Source organism: Bombus pyrosoma, linkage group LG2 (genome assembly GCF_014825855.1).
Source record: "Bombus pyrosoma isolate SC7728 linkage group LG2, ASM1482585v1, whole genome shotgun sequence".
Lineage (NCBI taxonomy): Eukaryota > Metazoa > Arthropoda > Insecta > Hymenoptera > Apidae > Bombus > Bombus pyrosoma.
In genome coordinates, this window is record NC_057771.1 from 5,301,256 (window position 1) to 5,317,452 (window position 16,197).

The 16,197-nt window shown below is 38.5% G+C and overlaps 1 protein-coding gene across 5 annotated transcripts in view; it reads left to right on the plus strand.

Moving 5' to 3' along the window:
• Positions 1–16,197, plus strand: part of LOC122577867 (neuronal acetylcholine receptor subunit alpha-7) — a 260,880-nt gene that overhangs the window by 153,427 nt on the left and 91,256 nt on the right. For all 5 annotated transcript variants that reach the window (XM_043749579.1, XM_043749581.1, XM_043749577.1 and 2 more), the window contains exon 7: positions 15,351–15,426. In XM_043749579.1, the coding sequence (XP_043605514.1) occupies positions 15,351–15,426 (76 nt within the window). The remainder of the gene's footprint in view (positions 1–15,350; positions 15,427–16,197) is intronic.

Below are 16,197 nucleotides of genomic sequence, written 5' to 3' on the forward strand. Positions count from 1 at the left end.
TTGTTAAGACTGTTAGTTGATAATCGATATTTCATAGAAAATAAGAATTTTGACTTTTATATAAGCAGGAAATATTGTAAATAATTCTGGTATTGCGAGTTATCTTACAAATTTCGAAATAAGTAAGTGATCCAAATTTTACAAATTTCTGACAGAGCAATAGATGACACTGTTACGAGTAAATCATCAGAGCGATACTGCTATTTGTTCCTGTATTCGTAAACTGCAGATAAATATCGCGAAAGAAACGTTTTATTCGATTTAAATAACACGAAAGTAATTATTCTTCTTTTACTTGTTAAAATTCAGTCTACGGTAATATTAAATACTGCAAATGTAACTACTGATTAATGTTGTCAATCGCAACGATAGAAGTAACTGTTAGCGTGTATAGTTTGAGCATGAAAATTTCTAAGCTTCCGTAATTTTGCTTTCTAATTAAATACAGGATTTTTCTTCAAGGTAATCCGGATGACATCGTGTACATTTGTACGAAACTCGCGTTTCATCGGTTGTAAAAGTAGAATTGAAAAACATATAAAAGATCGAAGATCTAAGGATTTCCAATAAAAATGATTTTAGGGAAAATCGATTTTTATTTCATCGTGTGTAATCTATTTCTCTTTTGATCGAACTATTCGTTCTTGAAATCTCCAGGAACGAGAATATTTCGGACATGCAACTTAAATAGGACATCTTGCACAGTGCTATCTATCGGTACAGAATTATTACATTACATTAGTACAGAATTATTTACAAATCTTGATTAACTCAAAAGTCTACGTAAACGTGATCCAGCTCAATAGAATTTCTATTGCGAAACTTCCACGATTCTTTCGACAGAATTTTTTAGAAAACTTCAATGGAATTTCTCTCATTGCGAAACAATTTTATTTACTGTCGGTGCTCAAAGCAGAACGAAACTCCAACGTTCTTAGTCTATCGCGAACCATCGCGAGGATAATAAACAACGCAAAACAAAACAAAATACAAGGTTTACATAATTGTCAAATTAAATGTGAAGGAAAATTTAAAATAATTATTCATTTTACACGCGCCAATCCGCAAAATGTCAGGGACATCGCTTTCCTCCAAGAAATCGGCTCGTTCGACTTTGCTTCGCGTCACGAAATTCTTCGTCAGCTTCGATCTTCTTTACGATCATTTTGTTCGACAAATTACTCGAGAAAATCTCTCGCAGCCACAGCTAGACTAGTCAGGCTTCTTCGATCTATTTCGTTTCTTTCTTCATTTATGTTTCTATCGTTGCCGAGACTATCTCGATGACGCGATCCTCGTGTCTCGCAACACCGGCAACAGCGACGGACACGAGGATCAAGTTATTTGCAATCTGTCGATCCGTTGTCCAGAACCTAGGTAAAGTTTCCATCGTGGAGTCGATAGCTGAGTGACGTTTCCATGCCAGCCAGTAGCGAGCTTTTGCTCTTGAAATTCTCCGGTCTACTAGGCACTCATGAGGCCTGGTTCGGCAAATCGATTCCACGCGACGACATTTGCTCAATTTACTTTTATGAAAACAAACGATTTTACCAATGATCAAACGACACGACGCTTTTTTATTCGACTTCTATCATTTTCGTACAACTCGTTGATATTATTTTCCACCTACTGTTTTCATTTAATTTCCTTTTATCTCGGTGGAAATATTCCTAATTTTTTCTACACTCGTGTTTTACTATTTTCGCTTCAATTTGATCCGAGCGAGAACGTTTTCATTTGGAACAATTATTATCACGCGAAGAGTGCATTATATTACTCACGGAAAGTGCTACCGTTTCGTTGAAAATAAAAAAATATTAAGAGAGAGAGAGAGAGAGAGAGAGAGGTGGATGACACACGCTTTACTTTTCTGTGGGTTCACTGGTTTTGTAAGTATAACGATACGCCTGCAGTACGTACTTGAATATGGTGTTTAGCGGAACCATCGTATCTTTTTTAATATATAAATCGATTTTTCTTTCTGTTATTCCGTGTATAAAAAATTGGATGTTACAACGTTAGAATATAGAACATAGAAGATGTTTCAAATATATCCGAATCGAGAAACATCGTTTGTTACCGGTAGTATTACTCCTTTGCATGTATTCTATTCTCCGGATGTTGGTATCCAAAATAAAGTGTGTTTAGCTATATGTATATATCTGTTTGAAAAGTTTGAAATGTCAAGCTGAGTTAATAATTCAGAACTGCAAAATTGATGGAAAAATGTAGCAAAAATTATTCGCGATATAATATTTACGAGGTATCAGTGCGACTTTTATAAGGAATTAATGGTTAAAAACGTGAAATACGAATCGTTTGGTAAGAAATAGATACTTTGCAAAGTGTAATGTGAAAATCGATTTATATGTAGACAGAGAATGTATCTAACGATTCTTTACAACCGCACCGTTATACTTTCGAAAAATGTGATGTCATAGACAGATAGTTCATCATACCGTTCGCTTTCTCCCCTTTTAGTTTTTCCTATTTTCAATCGAGCTATCACGATACACGTTGATGTATAATGCATTCTGCAATATTTTTGTTCGATGGGAAAACCGATAACAACGTTTCATCAAAAAATAAGTATTATAAATACGATATAAAATTGCATAATAGCAAATCAATATGATACGAAACAATAACATTACAAGCCGATTCAAGAGAAAGGTATTACCAGTTCAAATCCGTCAATTTCATCGTGAATTACATCATTATCCTCTTATTAAGTATCAATAGTGACTTTATCACTGTTACTTGTCAACAGCAGCTGCATCAATATTGTTATGAACGTTCGCCAAATAAAAGCTTTAGAAAATTACCTATTCGTCGATTATGTTGAACGTTTCAGATATAGCTAATCCGACAATCAAACTAAGACCAATGAAATCGTTACGGCGAACAAACTACGTATTCAAAGTCGTGTCGTTGAACGATCGTATCTAGTTGTTTCAGCGAAAAGTACGTAAGCCAGCTGCATAGAATCGGCGAGTGAATCAATTTAGAGAGGTCGTTGGTGCGTCGGTAACGAGCGGGCAATTAGCGTTTTACGAGAATTCCGGTACTCGGGTTCGATACTAGGTTTACGATTGTCACAAGACTGCCGATAGACAGCTCGTAAATCCGGAAAACTGCACCGCGGGGCCGGATCATTGTTCGTTGACCGTATTTGATCGCCGCCGTTAATCGCGTTTGTCCACCGTTACTTGATGATTCTTTTCGGATACCGATCGAACGCGATCTTGATGCTGTTTACCTGTATCGGAATCGAACGCCTAAAGCCATCGTTTGTTATAAATTTTATTTCTTATTATCGATCAGACGATTATCAAGATAAACGCCAACCGACTGTATTTAGGATTCGATCGATCGTTATAGTATGCGAAAGAAAATTGGTGCTATGATTTTTAAAAAGAGATAGTCTGGCGTAAAATTCGTATTAAATCGGAAGAATAGTATTAAGAGATCAGGATAGTATTAAAGTCAAAGAACACGTTGAATTTGTCGAAACAATGGTGACACGAAAGGTCTAATGAAATTTAAGATAATTGTCTTTCATATTTATTTAAATTAAAAATGTTGTTCTAGTAGCCACTTGTTATCCTTATATAGAACGTATGTTCGGTGTACCTTTCGTTTATTTTCACACTCGGTTGAGCACGTTTCGTCATATGTTCACATTTCTATGAACATCTAGACAGTAGGTACTTTGATGTGTATATGTGTATTGTTATTGTTACACCACAATTATCATAGATAAGTTCTTACTTTACAGACTTTAAAGGATAACATTACACAACCCCGAGAAAAGATATCTTTCTGACAATGTTCGTTAGGATTATCCTTGTTCTGATGATTGGTGTATATCCCAGATGTTATTTCGATATGTAGCATCTTGTACGTTTTATTTAGGACACAGGAAATCAAACTGTCCGCGATACTCTCTATAGAAACGAAACGATAATACGTATCGCATACATTGAGAAAATGTTATTACAACATTCTGAGAATTCGCGTTGATATTCGAAATTATTCGAAAATAAAAGTTCTTTCGCATAAAAAGGTTCATTCGTCACAAATCTATAGGAAAGTAAGATCCGTAGCAATTAATTCGGAAAATAAAAAATGAAAGTACACGCTTTCTTTCAGTTAGATAAAGTGATTATATCGGACAGAAATCGATGCGCTGCTGTAACAAGTGCGTATCTGTGCAGATATCAAGATATACGTCTACGAGCATGTCGGACCTTAAGCGCACCACATAAAACTGAATATCAGAATCTTTACCTGAACGACGCTTACTCAATTCACCAAACGACCGAGTTTCATCGCCATGTAATACATTACTCATGAAAGTTTCACGGGAACTGGTAATACTTTCCACGAGATTTTTCCTGCAGTAAAGAATTTTACTACAATTAAGAACATAATCTTTGTACATACATTCTCAAGATGGAACGAAACAAAACGGTTATCGTATATTTATGATCTGTTGCGCGACGAGATCATTCTCCGTTACGATACAGAATATTAAAAACGAAAAATAAGAACTACAAGTGTACGTTGTTTTTGGTATATATCGGTTGATTTTGTATATTGAAATATTCCATTAATTTGTCAGTTATTTCATCTTTATATTCATTTCGATACGATTGTTCTTTAACCGTTCTATCGGTTTGATGATAACGTCTCTGGTAATTTACAGAATCGTTTCCTATTTTTCTTTTCCGTTTCGTTCGACAGATACAAGAGAAGGAATTTAGCGATACAAACTGTCAAGATAAAGTTTCTACTCTATATTGTCAATTAAATACGATGAAGTAAGCTTTTGAAATTTGAGAAACGTTTGCTACATGGAGATTTTGAAGAGCAAATGTTCACTGGCTAAGCTTAGGCTAAGTACGTATTTGTTTCGCACACGCGTGTTAAATATTACAATCTCTGCAAGGTTCATCGTAAAAATTAGCATATGCAGATAGGAAATAGTATGCCCCGTAAACACGAAGAAATCGAAGCTTTACCAAGTGGATCGTCGAAAATTATAAAGTTCAGAAATATTTGTATCATTGTGAAAAGAACATTCCTCCAGTGCTATATGTCTAACTTAGCAAGTGGCGGTATAACGAGCATCGTTAACTACACGATGTTCCATCAAACTTATAACACTTCCGCGTAGTACTTGTTAAAATAACGTTCAATATAAAACTTGTCGGATTTGTTTCGGTAGTGTCACAAATTTCCTTTGTTACCAAATAAAAATACACGCAACGATCAAAAAGTTGTCTTTGCCCAGCTAGACGTAATACGGATACGCGATAAAACGCAGAAATTCCAACAGAGTCGAATTGCGAGCAATATGTAACTCATAACTTTTATCAAGTCTTTTAGATTAAGATTTTTGCCACATTGTACGCTTTCAGAAGCGTAATCGATGCGTCATCGACCAATCCTTTTCCGGCGTGTTGCTTCAATTGTTCAACGTACTAATAATAACACGATACACAGACTTTCACACAAATTCGTAAATACGATCGATAGATCTTCGCTTCTTCGAAATTTTCTTAAGAATTTTCTTTACGACCGATCGGCGTCACAGGTGAAACAAAAGACCGATGTTTTTTTTTTTTAACGACCCAACTCATTCTCGTGATATGACGGTCTTTGAAAACAAAAAGAGGCTTCATACACAACGCGACAATATCGCGGTTCCAACGTTCTTCCCAACCTTCGACAAAACATTTACATTTCATCGCATCGGAGAAACTGGTTGAAAATTTCTTTTCTTGCTTTTTCTTTTTACAACGATTGTGACGAGGGGATTCATTTTTAAAGAACACTGCGCGAATATTTGACGGTGTACTAGTTCTTCGCCAACTCATTACCTTCGACCGAATCGTTAACATTCCGTCGCCTTTCCACGGAGAATATGACTTTAAATTTATTTTTAAAATAATCGACGATTTGTATTTTTCGTTCCCAAAACTCATATCTACTCGTTATTTAATTAGCGATAATGTTAATTCGATAATTTAGAAATTTAAAAAGCTTTAAATGCTTAATGCATGATCTTTCTTGCCTTTTATCGCCCATTATCTACTTGCAACTACGTGTACGTATAATTAAAACACGGCTGTACGAACATTCTACATTTATTAATTACTTTACGTACAAGATTAGAAGAAAACTATGGACATAAAATAAAGTTAAATGAAATATCTACCTACGAGAAGTTAATCTCGAAAAAAAGGATCTGACAAAGGATCCTTGGCAAAGAAAAAAGGATTAATGGCAAAATAAATCTCAGCATAAAGTACAACAAAATGTCTTATAAATAAAAATCATGTACTGTGTTATACGAGTAGAGTAGACTATGTTTGAAAAGATAAACGCGCATAATAGTACATATTCTTACGTGAATTCGCGTTTTATTTCGCCAGTCTTTATCTTAAGCGAATGCATGTTGTATATTTTGTAGCGTGCTTCAGTATTTATCAGTATACGATTAATTTTTACTTTTGTTATGTTTGATAAATAGAGGTATGGGTACCTACTAGTTTGCCACGTTATACTGATTTACAAAGATGTGGATTGTGTACAGTATAAAAACGTATGTATACTAAGTATACGTATAAGGAAATAACGTGATTAAATTTTCTTAAGAGTAAGTTCGATTTATTAAAAATTTTTATGTTAAAATGTGTGTTAAATTCCACCGATTTACGATTTGTATATAAACTATAAAAGGTGGAAAAAAAAGAATTTAAGACCTAACAATCGATGAACAAACTTACGCCGTGTTTTTAATTGGAATCTTTAGTTTTGATTTTTTATTAGTTCCTTTATTACTTTGTAAGATTTAACGTTTGTAAACAATGACGTTAAAAAATGTCATAGGCGATCCGAACACTTTAGGTTGGATATCAGCTACTTAAAGATATTCAGCTGCCGATTAATTAATTTCCAGTCATTTAACTGAAATGTTCGGTCACCTACGACTCAACGATATCGATCGAGATTTAGCACAAAACAGCTTCTCGAATTTTACTTAACTTTTAAATATTTTTCAATTAAAGGACTAGCTATTATCGGTATATATCTGTACACATCGCATTTAGAAAAACCTCGTCTTTTTATTTTGCAATAATTTGCTTCGCAATTAACATTATAAGCATTGGTTATTTAAAAGACTTAGACAGTAAATCTATGAATATTGCTAATTGTACTCTTACGCTGGCAGAGTAGCGATACAAAACTTTGAACTTCTTTTACGATCTATCCTGCTGTTGCCGAAAGATCGGCAAATTTTCTATTCATTTCGCTACCTTATTAATTCTATTCAGAGTTACCGAACCAAAGTCTTAAAAATTAATAACGCCTTAAATGTGGCAAAAAATTGACTTTTTCATTTCCATTAAGCCACAAGTCACGCTGCATCGTGTCTGAACAATATGCTAAAGCGGGATCTAATCATCTCCTCGACATACCTCGTTAATCATCGTCGCCTGAATCCTGCACACAAAGTTAGCAAACATTCGAAAGTCCTTCGATGGAATTTTTCTTCGACCAAGGATCGAATAGCGTGAAACAAACGAGTCACTTGATATACCTAACTTTCACCTGTTGCACGTGTGTTCCTACCAGCGCCACGACGTTCCGAAATACTTCACCCTTGGCCAATCTATTCTTTTCTTGTTAGAATGACGAGGCCACCGCCGTTAGCCTAACTCCGTTTGTTCTCGTCGCGTATCCTCTTCTACGCAATTCGTGAACCGCCGTGTTACGAAACTTTGCCCTGGTGAAGTACTCGCACGGTGTATAAAATCAGAGCGGAAAAGAAACGAATCTTTGAACTTTGCAACTAAATACATCGATAGATAGAAAGTTGGGTGGAAATAACATAGAAGCGTAAAGGATATACGGTATAATATTTCTTTATCTTTAGTCAGTTTAAGAATACGTATGGGCGAAACATCCTATGACCCGTGTAAAGTTTCAACCAATTTCCAGACAGTTTATTTGCATTCATAACGGTGAATCGCAGATTTTCAAAATACGAGCGAAATTTAGTGTCAGCGTAAAGATAGGCGAGTGAAATTAATAGGTCGGGAGGAAGATAGTTTAACGTATTTATGAAAGATCTCTCATTATAAACAAGGTGCCTCGTAATGACATCGATTTTCATAGATATACATAGGTCTCTCCGCGTGTAGTTTATCTCTGGAAAGGAGAATAGAGAGTCTAAAAATCGATACTGTAGAATCTGATTTTTATGTACGTGTATCGCTTTATATTTCCACTTGCTTTCGGTGTATCTTTCGTATCTTCGTTCCTTTCTACGTAGATACGAGGAACGGATACAAAACAAATAAAAATTAAAAATTTGCACAAAAGTTGGTATACGAAAGTTGTAGAAATTAACGAAAAGGAGATTTCCTTGGTTTAGATCTCACAGCTCGTGCTACCCAGATAGACAAATAGTGCCTTACATTTATTCGTCGAATATTTGTCTGCAATAACATAATGGAATTCAATGCCATCACTGTCGTTACAAACGATTTCGAGACAATTTTTTCAGGAAAATTCCTACATAGGAAACTTTTATGTGGTGCAGTACTCGTAGCAATAAAAAATTGCTTCGGCTGGCAATTAAGGTATTACAACTGTTTTCCCAGGATGAATTCTACAAAGGATAAAAGCATTCGATGAATTGCTAATTATCGGGAAAAAATCAACATTATATAGCTGAGCGTTTATCAAACGCGATTCGTTATACGTTGTATTAAATGTCCATCGATATTAATCAAACCCACGTGAGTGTGCACAGGAGCTTTATAAATAACACGACGATCCACTTAACAACTTTCACTCCCGTAGAAAGTCCAAAGAACAAGAGAAAAACAAACGTGCTACGAGCTAACCGACTTACTCGTGTGTGCGAAGCAAATTCATTCCGTTCGGATGCGCTCTTACATGCGTGCCTTGCGATCGAGTTAGCTGAAAAGGGAAAAATGAGAAGCGAAGCCGGTGACACACGCGATGATGAAACTAATAAAAAAGAAAGAGTCAAGGAAAAACGAGATAAAACGCTCGAGACACGGCACTCGCGTAAGATTTACCAAGCCCGAGCATTTACCAACCTCCCTCGATAATACATTAAGCATCGTGTTCATCCCTTTAGACCTTAAGTGTTTATCGCGGAGAAGTTGGTAAAACGATAAAAGAAGATCGTTCGTTTTTTCTATATCGTTTAATCGTGCATCTTTCACGCTCTTTATCTAAGACTATCGGATTACAACGTTTAATTAACCGATACGCTTGAAATAATTGCTTGTATCCGTTCCCAAACATCCGTATAGAGCACCATAAAGCGGATCGTTTACGGATAATCGCGACAGTCGCATAGTTAATTATTTCATTCGTACTTCGCGTTAATTAATACACGGAGTTATTGAATCGCGAGAAACGTGTTCCTCGACTGGTGTATAACGACTACCGAGTACGACGTTTCGTAGACGAATGATCTATTCGTAGAAGCGAAATAGCAAAGATATGGTTCTTCGAATATGTAGGATATGCGTAAATTGAAAGAAAGAACGGATCTCGTCGAAACGAACGATTTTCTTCATATGTGTGCATATCGGATGAAAGGCTCGCGGACTGCATGACAGAGAAAAATGATGATTTTCTGTAAAAGTTGCTCCAACTAATTGTCTTTACTTTATGTGTACGTATATTAGAACGTAGTGGCAGCGGTTTTTCGGTATTACGCGGATCTATTCTACACGGTAGATCAATCCGGCGAAACCTGACAGATTCAAAAGAAAATGATTAATTACCTCGTTGAAACATGCAATTATTAACGGATTAATTCATACGTCTATTAAGAAAAATAGATTCCGACTGTCTTTTATTTCGTGACTGAATTTTTTCTTAAAATCTTGCTCCGAATCCGATGAAATTGAAGAAAATGAAATTTATTACGAACGCCTCTACACATTCTTCACAGATATAATAGGAGACGGTGCGGTAACAAATTGATCGTCCCGATTTTCACGCTACTCGAACTTCGTACAAACAAAACTTGTCGCTTTACGAAACGATTACCTTCAGATCTCCTCAACGACGTAATTTTACCTTTAGGTTATCGAATTAGCGCACGAGGCGTTTAATCCCTATAAACTTGCTCGACTGTGTGAAAGCACGGTTGCGAATTCGCGTGGTAGATTAACGATCCGCGAATCTTCGGTGTGTACGGACGTGGTGATCGAAGCTGCGCAAACAGAAACGATGCTGCGACGCTTCGAAACACGAGACTCGCGTAGATGCAGAACGGAAACGCTCGTGTTCGCGACTGCCAAGAAATTTCGGTGGGAAAACAAACGGTCGTGGCACGCGCGCGTTTCTCGAGCTTTCGACCGGCTGCCATTGCGAACCCCGTGGAAAATGCAGTCCGGGCGCATTTCATCGATTACTATGTCGCATATTACGCGCCCGCCATCGCCTCCGCCTCCGCCTCCGCCCCCCCCTACCACCGCCAACCCGTACACAACCCGCCGCCTCCATCGTTCTCATCGACCAAACAAGTCTGTCGAATCTCGTAGAGAAAACGAAGAGAGGAAAGGAGAGTGTTCTCTTTCGACACAGCAGACCCTGTATCACGCAACAACCCCGTAATTCTGGTTGGTTCACTAGCCCTTGGCTCTATAGCCTCCTACGACCATAGGCTGACCCCACACCCAAACCCATCGACCTCTCGAGTACATCACAAGAAATCAACATTCGAGCGATTAGTTATAAGTGTACAGCGCGTGTGTCGCATGCTCGGTGTGTATATGTATGTGTACATTTATGTGCATCTACGTTATGCGTGTATACATGTATACGTGTAAATACTCGGTCAATGTGTAATCAACGTGCGTTTGCGACACGTAGATGCATGCGTTCCATTCCCGACCAGCAACGATCCAGGTGATTCGTACACCGCTGTAGCCCCATTTATTATCGCGCGTCCAACCAAATGTATTTTTCTTTATTCCCGTACGTATACGTCGGAATCGAATTGCGTGCACATATTATTTTAGCCAACTTTCGCGCGAATGCGTCATGCTTAGAGCCGCGGGATTTATTACGTTGGTTTCATTACGAACCTCTGTGCTCTTGAAAAGTTCTTTGAGAGATATTTGGTTTCGTCGAAAGCTATTGCGAATACGATCGATAATGCGTAATATTCGTATCGCCGTGTACCGTTTGGACGAGACGAACTATCCTTGCATACACGAAGAACGATACAGGCGTAGATATCGAAACGTTTCATAATGTATTCCCTGTGACATGTAACCCCATTCGAACGGCAATACCTGTATTATTCGTTAATGTGGATATTCGTGTTCTCCAGACGGTACGATATCCATATAAATGTTTTCGAGCGTTTCGCGAATGCTCGATTTGGCGAGACTTACCCGTCGAGTTAAGTCGATGAAACAATATCCAGATGTTCGCAGTCCTACGTGAATGGGGAATGTTCGCGCGTATATATTTGTCGTCGGAGGCGAGGGCTGGTCGATCGCCCTCGTCGACGAGCTTTCGATTACGCGAGCTGGTCGTTTCGACGATGCAAATGCTACCCGAGAGTACGCGTTATGCTCGTCTACATAAACGAGTGCGATCGTACTTGCCTGTCGAGCTCTTTCCATCCTCCCACTCAGCGACACGCACGATTCTATTCGCGGGATGAAATCTTTTGGCCGAAGAGTCCGGAGCTAATCGCGTTTCACGTTCGCACACGGCGTTGATCCTGGATCGGTGGCTCTATTCAATCAAGTTGATCACTCTGGGAATTTGGTAATTATCGTCGAACGCGATTACATTCGGGCGAGGTTAATTCTCAGTTGGCGATTGAATACATTGATCGGTGTTCTGGGATGAGAGCGTCGATTAAGTCGGAGAAATTATCGCGATTATCGACCCAATGAATATTTATCTGTATAGGTGAACCGCGATGATTTCTCTTTTTCGTTTTTTTTTTTTTCTCGTCGTTCACGCATTCCGTTTCGTCTATGGTAATCGATATCTCGTCTGATATGACGGACGTGTCGGGATAAAAACGATCAAGTCGAGTAACGTGAATCACGCTCGAGTCACCTGTCCACCGGTTCAGGATTAATCGTCAATCGTGCATGGACCGATAAATTCCAGGCAGACCTGAGCCCACGCTTTCTTGCCGGCTGATGGAAAATGGCAATTCGGAACGATGAGCGTATCGTTCTGAATGAAATGTATGGCGCCGCGACGTTTCCACGATCGTCTTTGCAACCGCTTGGGAAATCAAAATTTTGCACGAATTACGTTTAATTGTTCAAGCTTCGACCAGGATGTACGATTAAAACGAGAAAATTGCAAAATTAACGCGACGAAAGTTTATCAACTGCCGTACATTTTATTTTCGTCTAAGACGAACGAGGGATCTATAAGCAGAGCTTTATCTACTATAGAATGATTGCTTTTTCTTTCACAGAAATCTCAAGAATTCATCGTCCGATGCGGATACGAGACAAATTTTACCTTCCGTTTTGTTGTACCAATCTTTTATCGTTCTTTTTATATGCAATTCAGTCAAAAATACGACTCGTGAAGATCATGTAGATTCCATTTCAATCGACAAACTACTTCAAATCGTAGATAAGTTTAAAATTTGTTGAACCAATGGCCTGCAACTTAAGAAATATGGTATACGAGGTTCATACGTTATTTTACAATGCACATTACATGCAACGTATCATAAACATGTATCGTCGATGTTGGAATACGTAACTCTACTAAAATATCAATGCACGTATGTGCAATTGCTATCCGACGATTAGTCTCGATACAGCAGCCAGAGTGCTAAGCCACAATCCCTCGGGTTTAAACGTTCGAATCGGGTCACCTCCGTGAAATATACGCCTCGCGATGAATTACGAGAGACCAACGTTCGGAACCGTTCGGATTCGTTCTAATGCCCAACGAGCCTGTGCGCGACGCTGTGCAAAACGCGATCCCGAAAATATCATCGAAAAAAGAAGGAATTCTGCTGGCTTGAAAAAGTGACATGATATATCGGGTGTTCCGAGTAACGGTATCCATGAGCTTATACGTCGCAATTTGGCTGACTATGAAAATGTTCATGGATGAGATTAAGCACTTTCGCGTTCCTTATATTTACGTGGAAAATACAAATTTTCCTAATATTCTGATAATAATATTCCTTACGATTTATTGTCATGTTTTCGATGGTAAGAAATTTAATATTCTAGAGGTCGATCAGTGCCTATTACTCGCACTTGAAAGAATTCATTACCAACAAATGAACGATAAACCATTCGAAAAAGAATTGCAAAAGTTGTCAAGATGTTGAAAGTTCATCGGGAAAGATTCATATGCGAATTTAAAGATCCAAAACCGATAAAATATTAACTTTGTGAAAATAAGTAGTCGATGCATTGAAAAGCAAATTTGCGCTTAAGTTCGTCACGATCCAGAATCTCTCCGTTCGTTCGTTCGTTCCGGCATAAAGTTTTCAAAATTTCAAACGCGAAACTCGGAGCAATTAATTCGAGCGACTTTGAATCGTCGGGAGAAGTAGAGTTCGTTCTTTGCCAACTAAATCGAAGGTGGAACGCCTTTCGATGCGCATAATCGGCAGAAACGCTTAAATCGAGTCAGTGAAATTTCAATTTAATATCGGCGTCTCTTTGAGGAAAGTTGGTTAGGTCCGACCGTCGTTTTGTCTCTGATAGCCTTGCGGACGAGCTTGCCGAGCAATTTATTCAGTTTCGTCGTTTATTTAATAAATAAAAAAAAAGAAAAAATCCCCAGAAATCCGTCCAATAAATCGTATCCTTAAACCGCGTACTCGAAATACGAGACAAACGAGGAACACAATGTCGAACCGGTTAAACGATCAAGATGCCGGATAATAGCAGGAAGCGTAGTTTAAGGGCAGACCCCGAGGATGGAAATGCCGGTCGTAAAAGTTAGAACACGCTGAACCGCATTTCGTTTGGCTCTCGATCAAAGAGCAACAGATAGACAGGAAGGAGGTAGCGCCGGGCTTAAAGGGAACCGAAGAAACGGTTTAAAAAGCATTCTACGATGGAACAAGTGTTCTTTGAGGGATTCCTACGGTATTCCGTCCGGTTGCTGCTCAAGTACTAAAGATAAGAAAAGATGCAAGAAACGCGTTGAAAAGGAGAAGGCAAAGGAACTTTACAAAATAATATGTATACGGTGCGAGCCAATATCTCGATTTTGCCAACACGTTTTGTGAGTATACGCGAAGGCAAGATGCGAATGTTGTAAACGGAATATGAAGGAAGCGATTCTTTGATTTTCAATATCGCACTCGCTTACCACGTCTATATAAGATTGCTTCTTATTTATAACCATAGAAGCAAAAGATAGGTCAGAAAAACCGAGCCATCTCGTGTAAGTAGAGTTACGTATTGTGCGACAGCTTCAAATTTTGGAAAGAACGATAAAGTTATCGGTAACTTACACAAACGGACAGGTTGAACATCGTATGACGAATCGAAGTGAAAAATCAAGATAGCGTTTCAAACTTTGGGATGATCGATAATATCTTTCTTTCGAAGAATATTTTGAAATTTCGCCAGCAACACGGTGAAAAAACACCGGCCGGTGAACTGGTATAGGTGAAATAAAATAGTATATCAGTGTATGGTGGTTGATTGCGACGTCGACGAAGCAACGAAATACACGTTCTAAAGGGAACGAGTGTTCAGAATGGGAACCGCAGAACCGAAGCTGCGAGTGGCACAGAAGCTCCAAAGGGAGAAACGGGATGAAAGATATCGAAAGTGCTTTGCTTTAATTTCGTGTGAAAGACGCGCGAATAAACACGTTGAACGTCGAAGTTTCTCTTTGGGATAGACAAGTGGAGAATTATATTCGGTATAAAAGCGGATTAAGCGGTTCTTGAAACGTCGCGTGTCGCTCGACGTTAGACAGCGGCAGAAGGCGTTTCTCTCATCGTCGACGAGAATCCCAGGCTTAGTCTGTCGATCGCCACGGATTTATCCTCTCCTTTATATACCAGATACGCACACGAAATGTCCTTCGCAACACGCCATCATCCTCTGAGCCTTCTCCTTGCACGATTTATCGAATACCGACACTGCCGCGCCACGTTGATCTGTGTGCATAGCTGCGAAAGTAGTCGTAGTCGTACCGTAGAAACGAAGAGTGACGTAAAGCTGTCGCACGTGCATGCGTGGCCGCTTCGTATGACCTAGCGAAATGCCACGACCATAAACGTATGCCCGTGTTAATCGAAACTTTGTCGTTGCTAGGTCGACCTCGTGCTCAGCTCGGAGAAGGGCGGCGACCTGTCCGACTTTATCACGAATGGAGAATGGTACCTGATCGGTAAGTACTTTGAATACGCGATTCTCTAATTAAATTAAATTAAATTAAATTAAATTAAATTAAATATGTATCCCTGTGTAATTAAATTATTTTACATGTTCTAATATTATTATTAAATATGACCGTTATAATTTCATTCGAAATTCGACATGTACAACGTTCTTATACTATAAGAATTTTTATATATCTATAGCGCCTTCCATTTTTGTCCAGCTAAACTGTAATAGCATACTTTGTGGATATAAATACGAAAAGAAATATTATATGAACTTTGTAACTGTAATTCGGCAATTCAGCATCGTAGTTAACTGGAAATTCATTACCGATACCTTCGTATTTCCTATTTTGGTTACGTTTATGTCTACATCCATAGAATACACCGATAAAGTTTGGAAAACGCTGGAAAAACCCTGCGGGAGGCGTAAGAAGAAAGTATATATTTAAGATTTAAGTATTAACGCAATTTTTATCGTTCTTTTCAAAACTTGAACTCATTTCCTCGCAATCTTCCTCGCCGCAACAAAACTCCTGCAAATAGCGTTCCTTAATAATGTTTCAACAGGGAAGCCAATTTTCAGGTTCTCACGGTAAAATGCATTTTTCGCCGGACTTGGTTTTCTCGCGCGATATTCGTGTCACCGGCGCGTAAAGGAATGTTGATGAAAATCGTTAGGGCGGCCACTTTCGCGTTTACACGCTGCCAAGGATGTTGCCACGCGGCAAAGACGTCTCGCGAGTTTCTGTCTCGCGTATCCCATAAACTGTCGAATC